Here is a 17,554-nt window from a genome sequence, read left to right as displayed (position 1 = left end):
AGCAAGCTACGGCGAGAGAGATAGTTAGGGTTCGGGATAGGACGGGTATGTTGGTGCCCTGGGGTGGATAAACAAGGTGTTTAGAAGTTTGATAGGGACTTGTATAAGTTGAAGTCACCAGAGGATGAGTGGGAAAGTAGGAAGTTTTTGGGGAGGTTAGAGTGCCTGTGGTTGGGTGAAATGGAGAAGGAGGGGCTGGAGAAGCTGGTGGGGGTGGAGGAAATGAAAGTGGCAATCAGGAAATGCAAACAGTGAAGGTAGCAGGGCCGGATGGGTTCCCGATGGAATTTCACATGATGTTTAAGGATAACCTGGCGGCGTTACTGGCGGAAATGTTCGAGAGCATGATGGTCAGGGGGCTTTTGCCGAAAATGATTGGACAGGCCTCCATCTTGTTGCTGTTAAAGAAGATAAGGACCCGGTAGAGTGGGGGTTCTTTAGGTCCATACCTCTGCTGAACACCAAGATATTGGCAAAGGCGCTGACGTTAAGGTTGGCGGTGTGCCTTCTTAGCGTGAATGAGGAGGATCAAATGGGATTCGTTAAGAGCAGACAGTTGTCATTGAATGTGAGGCAGATGCTGAATGTGATGCAGAGGGAAGGGAGTTGGGGATAGTGATGGCATTAGATGCGGAGAAGGCATTTGATCGGGTAGAGTGGAGTTATCTGATTGTGGTGTTGGAGAAGTTTGGGATTGGGCCAAAGTTGTGGCATGGGTGCAGTTTCTGTACAAGGAGCCGATGGAAAGCATGAGCACAAATGATATGGATTCAGGGTATTTTTCTTTGCACCGAGGAACGAGCAGGGTGCCCTATATCCCCCCCTTCTGTTTGGGTTGGCGATAGAGCCCTTGGCCATTGCGCTGAGGAGTTTGGAGTTGTGGAAGGGGATAGTGAGAGGGGTAAGGTGGAGCATAGGGTGTCCGTGTGCGCGGATGTTATGCTGTTATATATTTTGGAGCCGGGCTCCTTGGTGGCAGATATAATTGGTTTGCTTCATAGATTTGGGGCATTTTCAGAGTATAAACTAACTGGGGGGAAAGCGAGTATTTTGTGGTTTCCTCCCCAGGGACGAGGGGTCGAGGCTTGCCATTTTGTGTGGGTGAGTCTCACTTTAGGTATCTGGTGGTGAAGAGGGGGTTCGTCTCGACGATTTACGGGAGGATTTTGGAGGAGGATAAGGTGTCCAAGGAGATGATCAAGGCTAAGTGGGAGGAGGAGTTGGGGACGGCTTTGGAGGAGAGATTGTGGTGCGAGATGCTGCGGAAGGCAAACATCTCAACCTCGTACAGCTGAAGGTGGTGTACAGGGCTCACCTGACAAAGTCAAGGGTGACCTGGCTGCTGGAGGGGCTAGAGGACATCTGTGAGCAGTGTGTGGGAGGTCCTGCTAATCGTGTGCATATGTTCTGGTCCTGTCTGAAGTTGGAAAGGTTTCGGAGGGCAGTTTTCAACACCATTTTGGGGGTTTTGCATGTGGATGTAGAACCCGGTCCCCTGAAGGTCATATTCAGGGTGCTGGACTGGCTGGAATTGCAGACAGGTACAACGGCAGATGTCTTGGCCTGACGTGTTGATTGCTCGCAGGTCGGTCTTTTTGGGGTCAAGGCCAGCTTCTCCACCCTGTGGCTCGGTGTGGCGGGGGCACCTGCTGGAGTTCTTAATCCTGGAGAAGGTGAAATTTTCCCTAAAGGGGGTGAGTGAGGGGTTCCACAAAAGTTGGAGATGTTCATGTTGCAATTTGGAAAGTTATTTACCGTCGACTGTTGAAGGGGCAGGAAGGGGGGATTTTGTTGGGTGGGGGGTTTAATGTGTTATGCATGTTTATTTTATTGTAAAATGTAAAATATTGAAAAGTTGGAATAAAAATACAAAAAAATATATTGACAAGAATTGGGTGAAGTAATTTTCTGTGATCAATGAAATCACAAATGAAGAGGATTGAGTGGTTGAGCAAATCAGTGACAGTTGAAAGTACTTTGGTGAACAAAGAGTCAGTGATTGGCAGTTTGATCATAGAAAATGCATTTGTACGAGAACATGCGGTTTGAACAGGGAGAGGGTATAAGTGGATGTGCTGGTTAGAGATGATCTCATCCAGGTGGAGGCTGTTGAGATCATGGCAGGCTCAAGAGGTTGGCTGCACATGAATGTAAGAGAAGGAAAAGATTCAGTGAGAGTAGAATGGTTATCAGTTCAAATAAAGACAAAAGGTGCTGATGGAGGTTGATTTTAAGCTAAATTTTCATGGAGTCAAGGAGACTGCATGGAGGGTTCACAGTGGCATGTGGGACCCAGATCTGGGGCGTCATTCTCCGCCGGCGGGAGTCTCCGTTTTGCCGGCGCCCGGGGTTTTCCCGACGGCGTGGGGCTGCCCCACAATGGGAAACCCCATTGACCGGCCGGTGTTACGGAGACTCCCGCCGGCCGGTCGGGCAGAAATGTGGCGGGGCGGGTAGGAGAATTTTGCCCAAGTCCCATCCCCATTTTCAGTGCTTCCGATATTGACTGTTGTGGGAAAGGGAGAAGGGTGTAAGATGCACATTTACGAATCAACCAGGTTATTTAAACAGATGCAAGTGAACAGGGTGTTGTGATTTTCACTGTTTAAAGGTTCAGAAATCACTCCTGTATTCCATGCCTTGGTACTGGAGATGTGAACAGTTGTGAAGGCCTGACGTAGATTTCTAAGACTTATGTAGAGCTGTGTGCAGTTTCAGATTTAAAGCTGAATAGAAAAGAGCCAAGGCACAGTCACATGGGATCCTCTTTATCAGTCCTTGTTTCATTACCAAGAGAGTGACACTTTAGATTGTGAATCTCGCTGGCATGCACAACATGCATCATTTGGAAGAAAGGTGGAGGCAATTACTGTATTAAAAAGTATATATAGGGTTAATGTGAGACTAAAGTACACAGTGATGTAAAACAAGAAACGCAATCAAGGTCATTTGAGTGTTGGATAGAGCTATGTGTCCCCGTGAATGTGTGTACTTAGTTTATAATTTTTTACTGTATATTTGTAAATAGTTCTCATAGTCAGTAAAGACTTGCAGTTAGCCTATGGATGACTGCGAAGACTTGGAAAGACCTATCAAACTATAACCAACCACTTACAAATGGTGATAGCATGTGAAAAATCCCCAAACCTTGCAGAACGTTCAGAAATAAACCAAAATGCTGGAGAAGAAATTCAGCAAAGCAGCCTGAACTGAAAAGAAACTTGAGAAGCAATAGGTGCAGAGAACAATTGCCAACGAAAAGCTCCAAAGAAAGGCTTGGAAGCGGAAGGCAGAGATTTAAAATTCCTTACTGCAGCAGAGGACTCAATTGTGTCCCCTTTGGAAGTCTAGCTTCAAGTCCCAATGCACATAGTTAGCAGATATAACAAGGGTGAACTAAATCTTTCAAACTTCGAGGCTACAGTAAGTTCTGAGAAATATTTGAATAATTCAGAATCAGGGGTGAAATTCTCTGGAAACGGCGCGATGGCCGCCAACTGGCGCCCAAAACGGCGCAAATCAGACGGGCATCGCGCCGCCCCAAAGGTGCGGAATGCTCCGCATCTTTGGGGGCCGTTCCCCAACCTTAAGGGGCTAGGCCAGCGGCGGACGAATTTCCGCCCCGCCAGCTGGCGGAAAAGGCCTTTGGTGCCCCGCCAGCTGGCACGGAAATAACATCTCCGGGCGGCGCATGCACGGGAACGTCAGCGGCCGCTGACATCTTCCCACGCAGCGCAGTGGAGGGAGTCTCTTCTGCCTCCGCCATGGTGGAGACCGTGGCGGAGGCGGAAGGGAAAGAGTGCCCCCACGGCACAGGCCCGCCTGCAGATCGGTGGGCCCCGATCGCGGGCCAGGCCCCCGTGGGGGCACCCCCCGGGGCCAGATCGCCCCGCGCCCCACCCAGGACCCCGGAGCCCGCCTGTGCCGCCTTGTCCCGCCGGTAAGGTAGGTGGTTTAATTTACGCCGGCGGGACAGGCATTTTAGCGGCGGGACTTCGGCCCATCCGGGCCGGAGAATCGCATGGGGGGGCCCGCCAACCGGCGCGGCGCGATTCCCGCCCCCGCCGAATCTCCGGTGCCGGAGACTTCGGCAACCGGCGGGGGCGGGATTCACGCCAGCCCCCGCCGATTCTCCGACCCGGCGGGGGGTCGGAGAATCTCGCCCCAGAACTGCAGTTTCAAAAAAGCTGTCATTAAAATCCGATTCTCAGGTAGGTGCCTTAAAATGATACTGAGCTCACTCTGAAAAGATTCATAAGTAATTGAATACTCTGGCATAATCACAGTGAGCAAGAGAACTCCATTAGCACCCATTGTTGAGATTTTCTTTTAAGCTGAGGGTAATAGAATCATTGCATTCCTACAGTGCAGAAGAAAGCCGTTCAGCCCATCGAATCAGCACCGGACCTTGCTCCGATAGAGCACCCTACCTAGGCCCAATCTCCCATTCCTTGCCCCGTAAACCCACCTAACATTTGGGCAATTTAGCATAGCCAATTCACCTAACCTGCACATCTTTTGACTGGGAGGAAACTGGAGCACCCAGAGGTAACCCATAGAGACACGAGGAGACAGTACCAACTCCATACAGTCATCCAAGGTCAGAATCGCACTTGAGACCATGGCGCTGTGAGGCAACAGTGATAACTACTGTCGCCATTGCAGTGGATTCTGTCAAACCTGGCAAGCATAGGGAAGCCCTTGTCTCAAAGTGATAAGTGGTACCATCTTAAAATTCAGAAAGCTCTTAAAGCAGAACACACATTTAAAAAAATGGAATCAACAGTCTGAATTCAGTCAACGTTACTGTAGCCATCGACTGCAAAATATCTGTGACTGTTGCCCTCTGCTACGGTAGGAGAGCACATTAATTTTGCAGCAGACGTGGAGTCACAGAGCCAAAGAGCAATGGGGTTCATGTCAGTCGCTGGCTTTCGACATATGTAAGGTATGACAGATTGCTCACACATCGCTATCAAAGCATGAGGAGACCAGATATCGGAATAGAAAGTCTTTTCATTCAATCAATATGCAGCTTGTGTGTAGCTACAAGGTTTTCTTCAGCACCTGTGCACAATTTCCTGGAAGCTGCCATGCTTTTTTCATCCTGAATTGAACCAACTATTTCAAAACTTTGGCTCACAAAAGCAGGTCAGAGGCTGGGGAACCTGAGCAGAGTAACTCAGCTCATGACTCCTGTTATAACCTGCCTGCTTACCACTGGCTGGGGACTAAGGGCAATCCCACAATCCTTAGGGAGTATGAGCTTTCCCAATGAGGGGGGCGGAGAAATCATTAGCAGATTCCCTGCATAAATATAGCTGGCCAGTATGGATCCAGCTAGAGAGGAGTGAGCAGCAAGGGAATTACTGCTGCTGTTGTATATTTATGTTATTGTAAATAAATGTTATTTCTTTCTATTCTACAACTCGTGCTGGATTCTTTGTGGCCCTCACAAAACTGGCGATGAGGGTTAAACTGGTCCCGACCCAACAGGCTGATAAGTGTGAAAAGCCCCTCCTGGCGTCCATAAACAACAGGGCCATCATAGTTCCTGCAATGTCCAATGGTTCCCCCATGTAGGTGGCTAACCTGGCCTGTGTGTCGGTTAATGTAAGGGTCTGTGTACCCTGCTTGATGCGGTCGAATGTCCTCTGAGCGATCACGGAGACCGCTGCGCCAGTGTACAATTCCATCTCAAACGGGTGACCATTGACCCGTACTGTCATCTTAATGGGGGCCACACGGGGAGCTGCGCTGTTGAAGCCACCTCCCTGGATTTTTGTTGGATACAGGTTGGAAGTAGTTTTTCTGTTACACCATGCCTCTATATGGACGTTTGGATGTCTTTGATGCTGCGCTGGAAAGTTGGAACCAGTGCGCACAACGAATGCGTTACTATTTCCGGGCAAACAACATCACCGAAAATGAGCGGCAGGTGGTCATTTTGCTCACCGCCTGCGGCCCGCATACATTTGGGGTGATTAGAAGCCTTACGTACCCAGCTGCGCCGGACACCAAGACGTTTTATGAACTTGTGACCTTAGTGGGGCAACATTTTAACCCAACCCTGCCATGATAGTCCAGTGTTACCGGTTTAATACCGCTGAGAGGACCCCAGGAGAATCCTTTGCAGAGTTTCTATCCAGGCTACGCAGGATTGTGGAGTACTGTGAGTATGGTGACACCTTGTCAGAAATGTTACGCAACCGTTTGGTTTGCGGTATTAACAATGCGGCCACCCGGAGAAAGTTGTTAGCTGAGCCAACATTGACTTTTCAACAGGCCATTCGAATAGTATTGTCCCAAGAGAGCGGAGAATGGGGAGTGCAGGAGCTACAGGGAATGGAGCTGCACGCCTTGGGGCGCATCCCCTTCCACCCAAAAGCATCTCCCAGCACCCCTGCGATACCTTGGGCGGGGTGGCGTCCACATCGACGCCAGTGGCCGTCGGACATTCCTCCCCGAAGGGAGCCTTCTCCAGAACCAATGGATGAGGAGCCATGTCAGTGTCGGACTTGTGGGCGCTGACCCCGTCGCGGGCGCCAGAGGTGCTGTCGTTCTGACAGAAACTGGGGCTAGCCCAGGGGCCGTACTTTCCGTTTGGATGAACCTGCGGCGACTACTCCTGAGGACGTGGAGACGGAGGACGACTGCCTGCAGCTGCATTGTGTGGCAGCTCCCCGTGTGGCCCCCATTTAGATGACAGTACGGGTCAATGGTCACCCGTTTGAGATGGAATTGTACACTGGCGCAGCGGTCTCCGTGATCGCTCAGAGGACATTCGACCGCATCAAGCAGGGTACACAGACCCTTACATTAACCGACACACAGGCCAGGTTAGCCACCTACATGGGGAAACCATTGGACATTGCAGGAACTACGATGGCCCTGTTGTTTATGGACGCCAGGAGGGGCTTTTCACACTTATCAGCCTGTTGGGTCGGGACCAGTTGCGCCATTTGCGGCTGCAGTGGCAGCACATCCTCCAAACAGGTTCTGGAAGGTTGACAAGCCACAAGTCAGGTCTGTGATAGACGTTTCTCCACTTTTTTGAATAAGTGCAGCTCCAATAACACTCTGTAAGCTCAATACCATACAGGACAAAGCAATCTGGTTGATTGTCACCCCATTTTAGACCCCATAAAAATTTCCGTCCGATTCCGACGCACTGGACTGCATTCTCCATCCCGGGACACACGGAATTTGTTCCCTGCCAGGATGGAGAATCAGTTGTCAGGACAAAATCGGGATTGGTGCCAGACACCGACCTGAACGCGATGCTCTGACCTCCCCCTATCCCCCTCCCCCTGCTGGCAACATGATCGAGATTTAAGTGCACAAGTGTATTCCAATCATTCAAGCATGTGATTTCACTACACTGAACTCTCTTTGACGTAGTCAATGTTTCTAAACATTGGGCTTTCATCACTTTGGCCACTGAAGCGTGAAGTGGTTGCACTAGGCTACTGATTGAGACTTGTTCCCTTTTCAGGAATTCACGCTGCTCTTGCATCCACTGTGAGTGATGCTGCAATCGATTCTCCATGGGATAGGTCAGTCACTCATGGTTGAAGTTCATACAGTCAAGCCCCCGACAAGGTTGAGCACATCACAATAGACTCCTCTCACAATGTATGAATGCATATTGCTTTAGGAAACTCTACCAGATGTCCACATATGGACTGTTCATCTTAGTGCTGTGCCCTATAATGTAACTCCTGAAGCCCCACATCTATGCCAACTGGAATCATCATTACTGCCTTCCCACCTTCCTGTACCTGTGCACACGTGTGTCTGATGCTACATTCATTCCATCCTCCTGCACTCTGTGCAGCGAACGTAAGCACATGCAATTGATTCTAAACGAGTGCTACCTTCCTCCGCAGTACCACTATTTTGTTGGTGGATTATGGACTGACCAGTGCTAGAAGGTATTATGGGAAGATTGAGAATGATTTAATGATACAGGTCACATTTTCACTGTCAGTTAGAATGGAGCAGATGTTGGAGAGCATAGCCAGGCAATATACAATGGACAATATACCTCACGTACCAACTTCTAGCCTATCAGGGGAAAACAGCAGCAGCCAGAGCAGTGGCACCACGGCTGGCTCTGATGTTCAGAAGGGAGGGTCAAAGCGCAGAGGAGTAATAGTAATAGGGGACTCTATAGTCAGGGGCACAGATAGGCGCTTCTGTGGACGTAAAAGAGACTCCAGGATGGTATGTTGCCTCCCTGGTGCCAGGGTCCAGGATGTCTCCGAACGGGTAGAGGGCATCCTGAAGGGGGAGGGCAAACAGGCAGAGGTCGTTGTACATATTGGTACTAACGACATAGGCAGGAAGGGGAATGAGGTCCTGCAGCAGGAGTTCAGGGAGCTAGGCAGAAAGTTAAAAGACAGGACCTCGAGGGTTGTAATCTCGGGATTACTCCCTGTGCCACGTGCCAGTGAGGCTAGCAATAGGAAGGTAGAGCAGCTAAACACGTGGCTAAACAGCTGGTGTAGGAGGGAGGGTTTCCATTATCTGGACCACTGGGAGCTCTTCCGGGGCAGGTGTGACCTGTATAAGAAGAACGGGTTGCATCTAAACCGGAGAGGCATAAATATCCTGGCCGCGAGGTTTGCTAGTGTCACACGGGAGGGTTTAACCTAGTATGGCAGGGGGGTGGGCACGGGAGCAATAGGTCAGAAGGTGAGAGCATTGAGGGAGAACTAGGGAATAGGGACAGTGTGGCTCTGAGGCAGAGCAGACAGGGAGAAGTTGCTGAACACAGCGGGTCTGGTGGCCTGAAGTGCATATATTTTAATGCAAGGAGCATTACGGGTAAGGCAGATGAACTTAGAGCTTGGATTAGTACTTGGAACTATGATGTTGTTGCCATTACAGAGACCTGGTTGAGGGAAGGGCAGGATTGGCAGCTAAACGTTCCAGGATTTAGATGTTTCAGGCGGGATAGAGGGGGATGTAAAAGGGGAGGCGGAGTTGCGCTACTGGTTCGGGAGAATATCACAGCTGTACTGCGAGAGGACACCTCAGAGGGCAGTGAGGCTATATGGGTAGAGATCAGGAATAAGAAGGGTGCAGTCACAATGTTGGGGGTATACTACAGGCCTCCCAACAGCCAGCGGGAGATAGAGGAGCAGATAGGTAGACAGATTTTGGAAAAGAGTAAAAACAACAGGGTTGTGGTGATGGGAGACTTCAACTTCCCCAATATTGACTGGGACTCACTTAGTGCCAGGGGCTTAGACGGGGCGGAGTTTGTAAGGAGCATCCAGGAGGGCTTCTTAAAACAATATGTAGACAGTCCAACTAGGGAAGGGGCGGTACTGGACCTGGTATTGGGGAATGAGCCCGGCCAGGTGGTAGATGTTTCAGTAGGGGAGCATTTCGGAAACAGTGACCACAATTCAATAAGTTTTAAAGTACTGGTGGACAAGGATAAGAGTGGTCCGAGGATGAATGTGCTAAATTGGGGGAAGGCTAATTCTAACAATATTAGGCGGGAACTGAAGAACATAGATTGGGGGCGGATGTTTGAGGGCAAATCAACATCTGACATGTGGGAGGCTTTCAAGTGGCAGTTGAAAGGAATACAGGACCGGCATGTTCCTGTGAGGAAGAAAGATAAATACGGCAATTTTCGGGAACCTTGGATGACGAGTGATATTGTAGGCCTCGTCAAAAAGAAAAAGGAGGCATTTGTCAGGGCTAAAAGGCTGGGAACAGACGAAGCCTGTGTGGCATATAAGGAAAGTAGGAAGGAACTTAAGCAAGGAGTCAGGAGGGCTAGAAGGGGTCACGAAAAGTCATTAGCAAATAGGGTTAAGGAAAATCCCAAGGCTTTTTACACGTACATAAAAAGCAAGAGGGTAGCCAGGGAAAGGGTTGGCCCACTGAAGGATAGGCAAGGGAATCTATGTGTGGAGCCAGAGGAAATGGGCGAGGTAATAAATGAATACTTTGCATCAGTATTCACCAAAGAGAAGGAATTGGTAGATGTTGAGTCTGGAGAAGGGGGTGTAGATAGCCTGGGACACATTGTGATCCAAAAAGACGAGGTGTTGGGTGTCTTAAAAAATATTAAGGTAGATAAGTCCCCAGGGCCTGATGGGATCTACCCCAGAATACTGAAGGAGGCTGGAGAGGAAATTGCTGAGGCCTTGACAGAAATCTTTGGATCCTCGCTGTCTTCAGGGGATGTCACGGAGGACTGGAGAATAGCCAATGTTGTTCCTCTGTTTAAGAAGGGTAGCAAGGATAATCCCGGGAACTACAGGCCGGTGAGCCTTACTTCAGTGGTAGGGAAATTACTGGAGAGAATTCTTTGAGACAGGATCTACTCCCATTTGGAAGCAAATGGACGTATTAGTGAGAGGCAGCACGGTTTTGTGAAGGGGAGGTCGTGTCTCACTAACTTGATAGAGTTTTTTGAGGAGGTCACTAAGATGATTGATGCAGATAGGGCAGTAGATGTTGTCTATATGGACTTCAGTAAGGCCTTTGACAAGGTCCCTCATGGTAGACTAGTACAAAAGGTGAAGTCACACGGGATCAGGGGCGAGCTGGCAAGGTGAATACAGAACTGGCTAGGCCATAGAAGGCAGAGAGTAGCAATGGAGGGATGCTTTTCTAATTGGAGGGCTGTGACCAGTGGTGTTCCACAGGGATCAGTGCTGGGACCTTTGCTCTTTGTAGTATATATAAATGATTTGGAGGAAAATGTAACTGGTCTGATTAGTAAGTTTGCAGACGACACAAAGGTTGGTGGAATTGCGGATAGCGATGAGGACTGTCGGAGGATACAGCAGGATTTAGATTGTCTGGAGACTTGGGCGGAGAGATGGCAGATGGAGTTTAATCCGGACAAATGTGAGGTAATGCATTTTGGAAGGTCTAATGCAGGTAGGGATTATACAGTGAATGGTAGAACCCTCAAGAGTATTGAAAGTCAAAGAGATCTAGGAGTACAGGTCCACAGGTCATTGAAAGGGGCAACACAGGTGGAGAAGGTAGTCAAGAAGGCATAAGGCATGCTTGCCTTCATTGGCCGGGGCATTGAGTATAAGAATTGGCAAGTCATGTTGCAGCTGTTTGAACCTTAGTTAGGCCACACTTGGAGTATAGTGTTCAATTCTGGTCGCCACACTACCAGAAGGATGTGGAGGCTTTAGAGAGGGTGCAGAAGAGATTTACCAGAATGTTGCCTGGTATGGAGGGCATTAGCTATGAGGAGCGGTTGAATAAACTCGGTTTGTTCTCACTGGAACGAAGGAGGTTGAGGGGAGACCTGATAGAGGTATACAAAATTATGAGGGGCATAAACAGAGTGGATAGTCAGAGGCTTTTCCCCAGGGTAGAGGGGTCAATTACTAGGGGGCATAGGTTTAAGGTGAGAAGGGCAAGGTTTAGAGTAGATGTACGAGGCAAGTTTTTTATGCAGAGGGTAGTGGGTGCCTGGAACTCGCTACCGGAGGAGGTAGTGGAAGCAGGGACGATAGGGACATTTAAGGGGCATCTTGACAAATATATGAATAGGATGGGAATAGAAGGATACGGACCCAGGAAGTGTAGAAGATTGTAATTTAGTCGGGCAGCATGGTCGGCACGGGCTTGGAGGGCCGAAGGGCCTGTTCCTGTGCTGTACATTTCTTTGTTCTTTGTTCTTTGTTCTAACAAAGCCAGAATGTCAGTTCAGTCTATTGGTCATGGCACAGCAGTGACAACAGCCTTGCATGTTTATACATGTAGCCGTCAGGTGGAAATGCAGAGTGGGCAACTGTTAATCTGCTGACAAAGCCCTCAAGCAGTATTGCTGGGGTCACTGTTTGGCAGTGAGTTCACTGGGTACAAGACCACTAAGTGTTTTTCGTAAAAAGAAGGCATTGACAGTGCCTTGTGGAATCTTTTGGAGATTGCAAAGAGGGGTACAGAGTGTTGATCTCTGCTTGTTCAATGTGGGATATAGACTGCGAGAGCTGGAGGAAAATAAGACAATGTTTGGATAAGGATTGCAGAGCAAGGTACCTGGGATTGGTGACAAGGTACCTGAAGTGAGAGACATGAAAGATTATGTCACTGGGTAGCAGGTGTTATGATATGGGAAGCACACGGCCCACTCTACAGGTGTGGTACAACAGAAATGGAAAAGTATTTTTTAAAACAAAACAATGTTTATTCTATAAGCACAAGTTAACCTTTTTTAAAACAAACCATGAATATCATTAATTCAAATACGACCCCAAAGACTACAACATTAAATGACCCTTTTAAGCTGTTCTTTTAACATCCAAAAGACTTAACAAACCTTCAAACAAGAGCACATTAGGTTTACATTCAATACTGAGACCTTTTACAATTCTGGGTTCACCAAATGATCCATAGTCTTTGGATGGCAGACTTCAGATGCAGCTCACTGAAAAACACAGACACACACAAGCTTTTCTCAAACTGAAACTAAAAAGCAGAGCCAGAGCTCAGCTCCACCCGCACTCTGACATCACTGCAGTGACATGAGCAGCTCCATTTTTTAAAGGTACATTTCTTAAACACCCATTTTTTAAAGGTACTCTCACATGACACAGGGGAGAAGGATCTTGGTGCAAAGGGGGAACAGAAGCACCAGATGATATGGGCTTTGGCAAGGGACACCAACCAAAATGAACCATTATGCGGTTTGGAGACCATGTGAGGTGGAATTGGATCGAGGAACCATTTGCGGACCTTGACCCTGGCTTTGATTAGTCAACATTTTCTGCAAGCTTCCAGATTTGTTTCTGTTTTTTTCTGATACTGTATTCTGTGATCAGGGGCGTCATTCTCCGACCCCCCGCCGTGTCGGAGAATCGGCGGGACTGGCGTGAATCCCGCCCCCACCGGTTGCCGAAGTCTCTGGCACCGAAGATTCGGCGGGGGCGGGAATCGCGCCGGGCCGGTTGGCGGGCCCCCCCGCTCGATTCTCCGGCCCGGATGGGCCGAAGTCCCGCCGATAAATTGCCTGTCCCGCCGGTGTAAATTAGAGCACCTACCTTACCGGCGGGACAAGGCGGCGTGGGTGGGCCCCGGGGTCCTGGGGGGGGGGGGGCGCGGGGCAATCTGGCCCCAGGGGGAGCCCCCACGGTGGCCTGGCCCGCGATCGGGGCCCACCGATCCGCGGGCGGGCCTGTGCCGTGGGGGCACTCTTTCCTTTCCGCCTCCGCCACGGTCTCCACCATGGCAGAGGCGGAAGAGACTCCCTCCACTGCGCAGGCGTGGGAAACTGTCAGCGGCCGCTGACGCTCCCGCGCATGCGCCGCCCGGGGATGTCATTTCCGCGCCAGCTGGCGGGGCACCAAAGGCCGTTTCTGCCAGCTGGCGGGGCGGAAATTCCTCCGGCGTCGGTCTAGCCCCTCAATGTTGGGGCTCGGCCCCCAAAGATGCGGAGCATTCAGCACCTTTGGGGCGGTGCGATGCCCGTCTGATTGGCGCCCTTTTGGGCGCCAGTTGGCGGACATCGCGCCGTTTCGGGAGAATTTCGCCCCAGATCACTGATTTTCCCAGTTTTTTTGTGATTTTTATTTAAGATTGCCAGTGTTTGTCGATCTTTATTTTGTAATTTGATTTGTTTTCCACTCAGGTTATGTTCAGGAATTGGCATATCGTAAACCGGATAGTTCTTACGGAGCATTCACGAATCGACCATCTAGCACGTGGTATGTTATTGAATTAAATGTTTCCTTTCTCTCTTCTCTTTCTGATAATATTGTTTTGACATAGCTTATTGAATCTTGCTTCTGTGAAATGTCTCAGAATGTTTTATCATGTTTCATGTGTGTGATGAATATAATAAATTGTCATATTTTATAGTTTGTATTTTTGCAGTAATGTTATTAAAATGCATACAGTTATCAGTGATTTTGCAGGGGAAGTGTTCTGCTAATAAATATTAAAAGCTCTCTTACCTGTTTGCTAACAGCTAGCTAATGTCATGTATTATGATCTGGACCAGACCCCAACAGCGGCTAGGATACTAGACAGAAACCCCAATATTTAATTTTAATTTTGTAAGACTGTGAGGAAATGATACCTCTCTCCAGAAGTGATTTCAAAAAGAAATAGGGATATGATAGATTGAAACAAACTTTATTAAGAACACAGTAGTGAAATATCTTTAACATCACACCAGAAAATAACTTACAATTACCTCTCAAACAATGCTAATTAATACAGTGAATACAGTAACTCTTAACTGCTATCTTTATTCCCATTCCAACAAAATCAAACCCATCTCGGCTCTCAATCCATACTTAGCTCTCAGGAATACCTGCTTTACAGAGATGTTCTTAGAAAATCTTTTGACACTGGTTTAAAGAAAAGACCTGGGGCGTCATTCTCCGACCCCCCGCCGGGTCAGAGAATGGCCGTTGGCCGCCGTGAATCCTGCCCCCGCCCCCGCCGAAGTCTCCGGTACCGGAAATTGGGCGGGGGCGGGAATCGGGCCGCGCCGGTTGGCAGGACCCCCCTCTCAATTCTCCGGCCCGAATGGGCCGAAGTCCCGCCCAGAAATTGCCTGTCCCGCCGGCGTAAATCAAACCTGGTATTTACTGGCGGGACCAGGCGGCGTGGGCGGGCTCCGGGGTCCTGGGGGGGGGCGCGGGGCGATCTGACCCCGGGGAGTGCCCCCACGGTGGCCTGGCCCGCGATCGGGGCCCACCGACCCGCGGGCAGGCCTGTGCCGTGGGGGCACTCTTTCCCTTCCGCCTCCGCCACGGCCTCACCATGGCAGAGGCGGAAGAGACTCTCCCCACTGCGCATGCGCGGGAAACTGTCGGCACCCGCTGACGCTCCCGCGCATGCGCCGGGAAACTGTCAGCGGCCGCTGACGCTCCCGCGCATGCACCGCATTTCCGCGCCAGCTGGCGGGGCAACAAACGCCATTTCCGCCAGCTGGCGGGGCGGAAATCCCACCTTTGGGCATTCCACACCTTTGGGCCGGCGCGATGCCCGTCTGATTGGCGCCTTTTTTGGCGCCAGTCGGCAGACATCGCGCCATTGGTGGAGAATTTTGCCCCTGAATCCTGCCAGAACCATGCTGAAGCTCTGGCTCTATTTCTTCAGAGGTTGTTTCAGCTGGTTTCAGCTTACACTCCTCTGAACTGCTTGAATAGAAACTGTTAATCTATCTACAGACATATCTTTTAAACTGAACTGAAATGCTTGACATCTGCTCACATTTCCAACGAACATTGGGCGGGATTCTCTGATCCTGAGGCGAAGTGTTGACGCCGTAGTAAACGCCGTCGCATTTGACGACGGCATCAACAGATGCATGCTAATGCCAGCGTGAATTTGTGCATGCGCGCTACGACCGGCGCGAACACGCGCATGCGTGCTAGTTTCCTTCTCCGCACCAGCCCCGCCGCAACATGGCGGAAAGCTACAGGGGCCCGGCGCAGAGGAACATAGGCCCCCACCCGGAGAAGCCGGGTCACAGATAGGTAGGCCCAGATCGCAGGCCAGGCCATGGTGGAGGTTCCCCCCCCCGGGGTCGGATACACCCTCACCCCCACCAGGACGCCCCCCGCAGGATGAACACTCAGGTCCCACTGGCTCAGACCACACGTGAACGGCGCCGGCGAGACCGGCCCTCTCGACGGCCACTCGGCCCATCGTGCACGCAGAGCGGTCCCCGACCAGCACCGCGCCGGCGCCAATGGCGCCGATTCTCCAGTCACCAGAGAAGCGGCGGACAGGCATTGGAGAGACGTTGCGTGAATCACGCCCCTCCCCTCAGGCGATTCTCCGGCCTGGGATCGGAGAATCCCGCCCGTTGTTTTTCTGCAAAATGCCTGGCTCCTCCCAATAATTACATCATTTTACCAAGCTGAAATTGAATTAACTCCACAGGGACTCCCTTCACAGCGGCACGGTAGCACAGTGGTTAGCACTGTTGCTTCACAGTGCTACGGTCCCTGGTTCGATTACCAGCTTGGGCCACTGTCCGTGCGGAGTATGCATGTTCTCCCCGTGTCTGCGTGGGTTTCCTCCGGGTGCTCCGGTTTCCTCCCACATGTCCCGAAAGACGTGCTTGTTAGGTGAATTGGACATTCTGAATTATACCTCAGTGTACCCGAGCAGAAGCCGGAGTGTGGTGACTAGGGGATTTTCACAGTAACTTCATTGCAGTGTTAATGTAAGCCTACTGGTGACAACAATAAAGATTAACATTAATTCAAACAACATTCCATTATGCCAAAAGCAAATTACTGGGGATCCTGGAATCTGAAACCAAAACGAAAATGCTGGAAAATCTCAGCAGGTCTGGTCGCATTTGTCGGGAGAGACCAGATGACCCTTTGTCAAAGCTTTTGTCTACCTCCGTTTTTAAACAGTGCCGTCACATTTGCTGTTTTCCAATCTGCCGGAACCGCCCCAGTGTCCCGTAAATGATCACAAACGCATTTGCCATTTCCCCTGCCATCAGTTTTATTACCCTGGGATGCATTCCATCAAGGCCAGGAGACCTGTTTCCCTTTAGCCTCCTTAGCTTGTCCAACACTACCTCCTTAGTGAAAATGATTGTTTTTAGATCCTCACCTACTTGCCATCAATTACTGGCATGTTTTGTGTGTCTTCCACTCTGAAGACCGACACAAAATACCTGTTCAATGCCTCGGCCATTTCCTAATTGCCCATGATGAAATCCTCCTTCTCATCCTTGAAAGGACCAACGTTTACCTAAGCAACATTTTTTCATTGAATATATTTGTGGAAACTTATGCTACCTGTTTTTATATTCTGATTTAGTTTACTCTCAAAATCTCACAATTTTCTTGAGAGCTTTTTTTGTGGCTTTTTGTTGACCTTTAAGGATTTCCCAATCCTCTAGATTCCATTAAACTTTGCCACTTTGTTTGCATTTCCTTTCAATTTGATACCCTTCTTTATTTCCTTACAACACCAGGTTAAAGTCCAACAGGTTTGATTCACTCGAGGAAGGAGCAGTGCTCCGAAAGCTAGTGTCTGAAACAAACCTGTTGGACTTTAACCTGGTGTTGTCAGACTTCTTACTGTGCTCACCCCAGTCCAACGCGGGCATCTCCACATCTTAGATATCGATGTCTGATTAGCCCTTTTCCTACAATCCTTCCTTTTCACTGGTAAAAGCTTTTGCTGAACACAGTGAAAAATCGCTTTAAATGTCTTCCACTGTTCCTTTATTGCTCCTGGTCTACCTTAGCCAACTCCTGCCTCATCCCATTGTAGTCTCCTTTGACACTGGTATTGAATTTTACCTTCTCATCCTCCTTCTGTATTTTAAATTCAACCATACTGTATTCGCTCCTTCCAAGAGGATCCCTAACTACGAGATAATTAATTATTCCTGTCTCATTGCACAGACCAGATCTAGGGCAGCTTGCTCCCTTGTAGGTTCCATTAAATACTTTTTGAGGAAACTGTCATGGATATTTGAACTCCTCCACAAAGCTGGTTTGACCTGTAGATTCAAAGCCCCCATGGCAATTGCCGTATCAGTTTTACATGCATCAGTTATTTCTTTGGTTATTGC

At 49.6% G+C, this 17,554-nt stretch overlaps 1 protein-coding gene across 1 annotated transcript in view; it reads left to right on the top strand.

The window, feature by feature from the left end:
- LOC140403226 (complement C3-like) overlaps window positions 1-17,554 on the top strand; it is a 466,462-nt gene that overhangs the window by 294,158 nt on the left and 154,750 nt on the right. Inside the window, exon 25 of the mRNA XM_072490983.1 lies at window positions 13,622-13,697. Within this exon, the coding sequence (XP_072347084.1) occupies window positions 13,622-13,697 (76 nt within the window). The remainder of the gene's footprint in view (window positions 1-13,621; window positions 13,698-17,554) is intronic.

Source organism: Scyliorhinus torazame, chromosome 27 (genome assembly GCF_047496885.1).
Source record: "Scyliorhinus torazame isolate Kashiwa2021f chromosome 27, sScyTor2.1, whole genome shotgun sequence".
NCBI lineage: Eukaryota > Metazoa > Chordata > Chondrichthyes > Carcharhiniformes > Scyliorhinidae > Scyliorhinus > Scyliorhinus torazame.
Note: the sequence above shows the minus strand (reverse complement) of the source record. Positions and strands in the feature narration are given on the sequence as shown.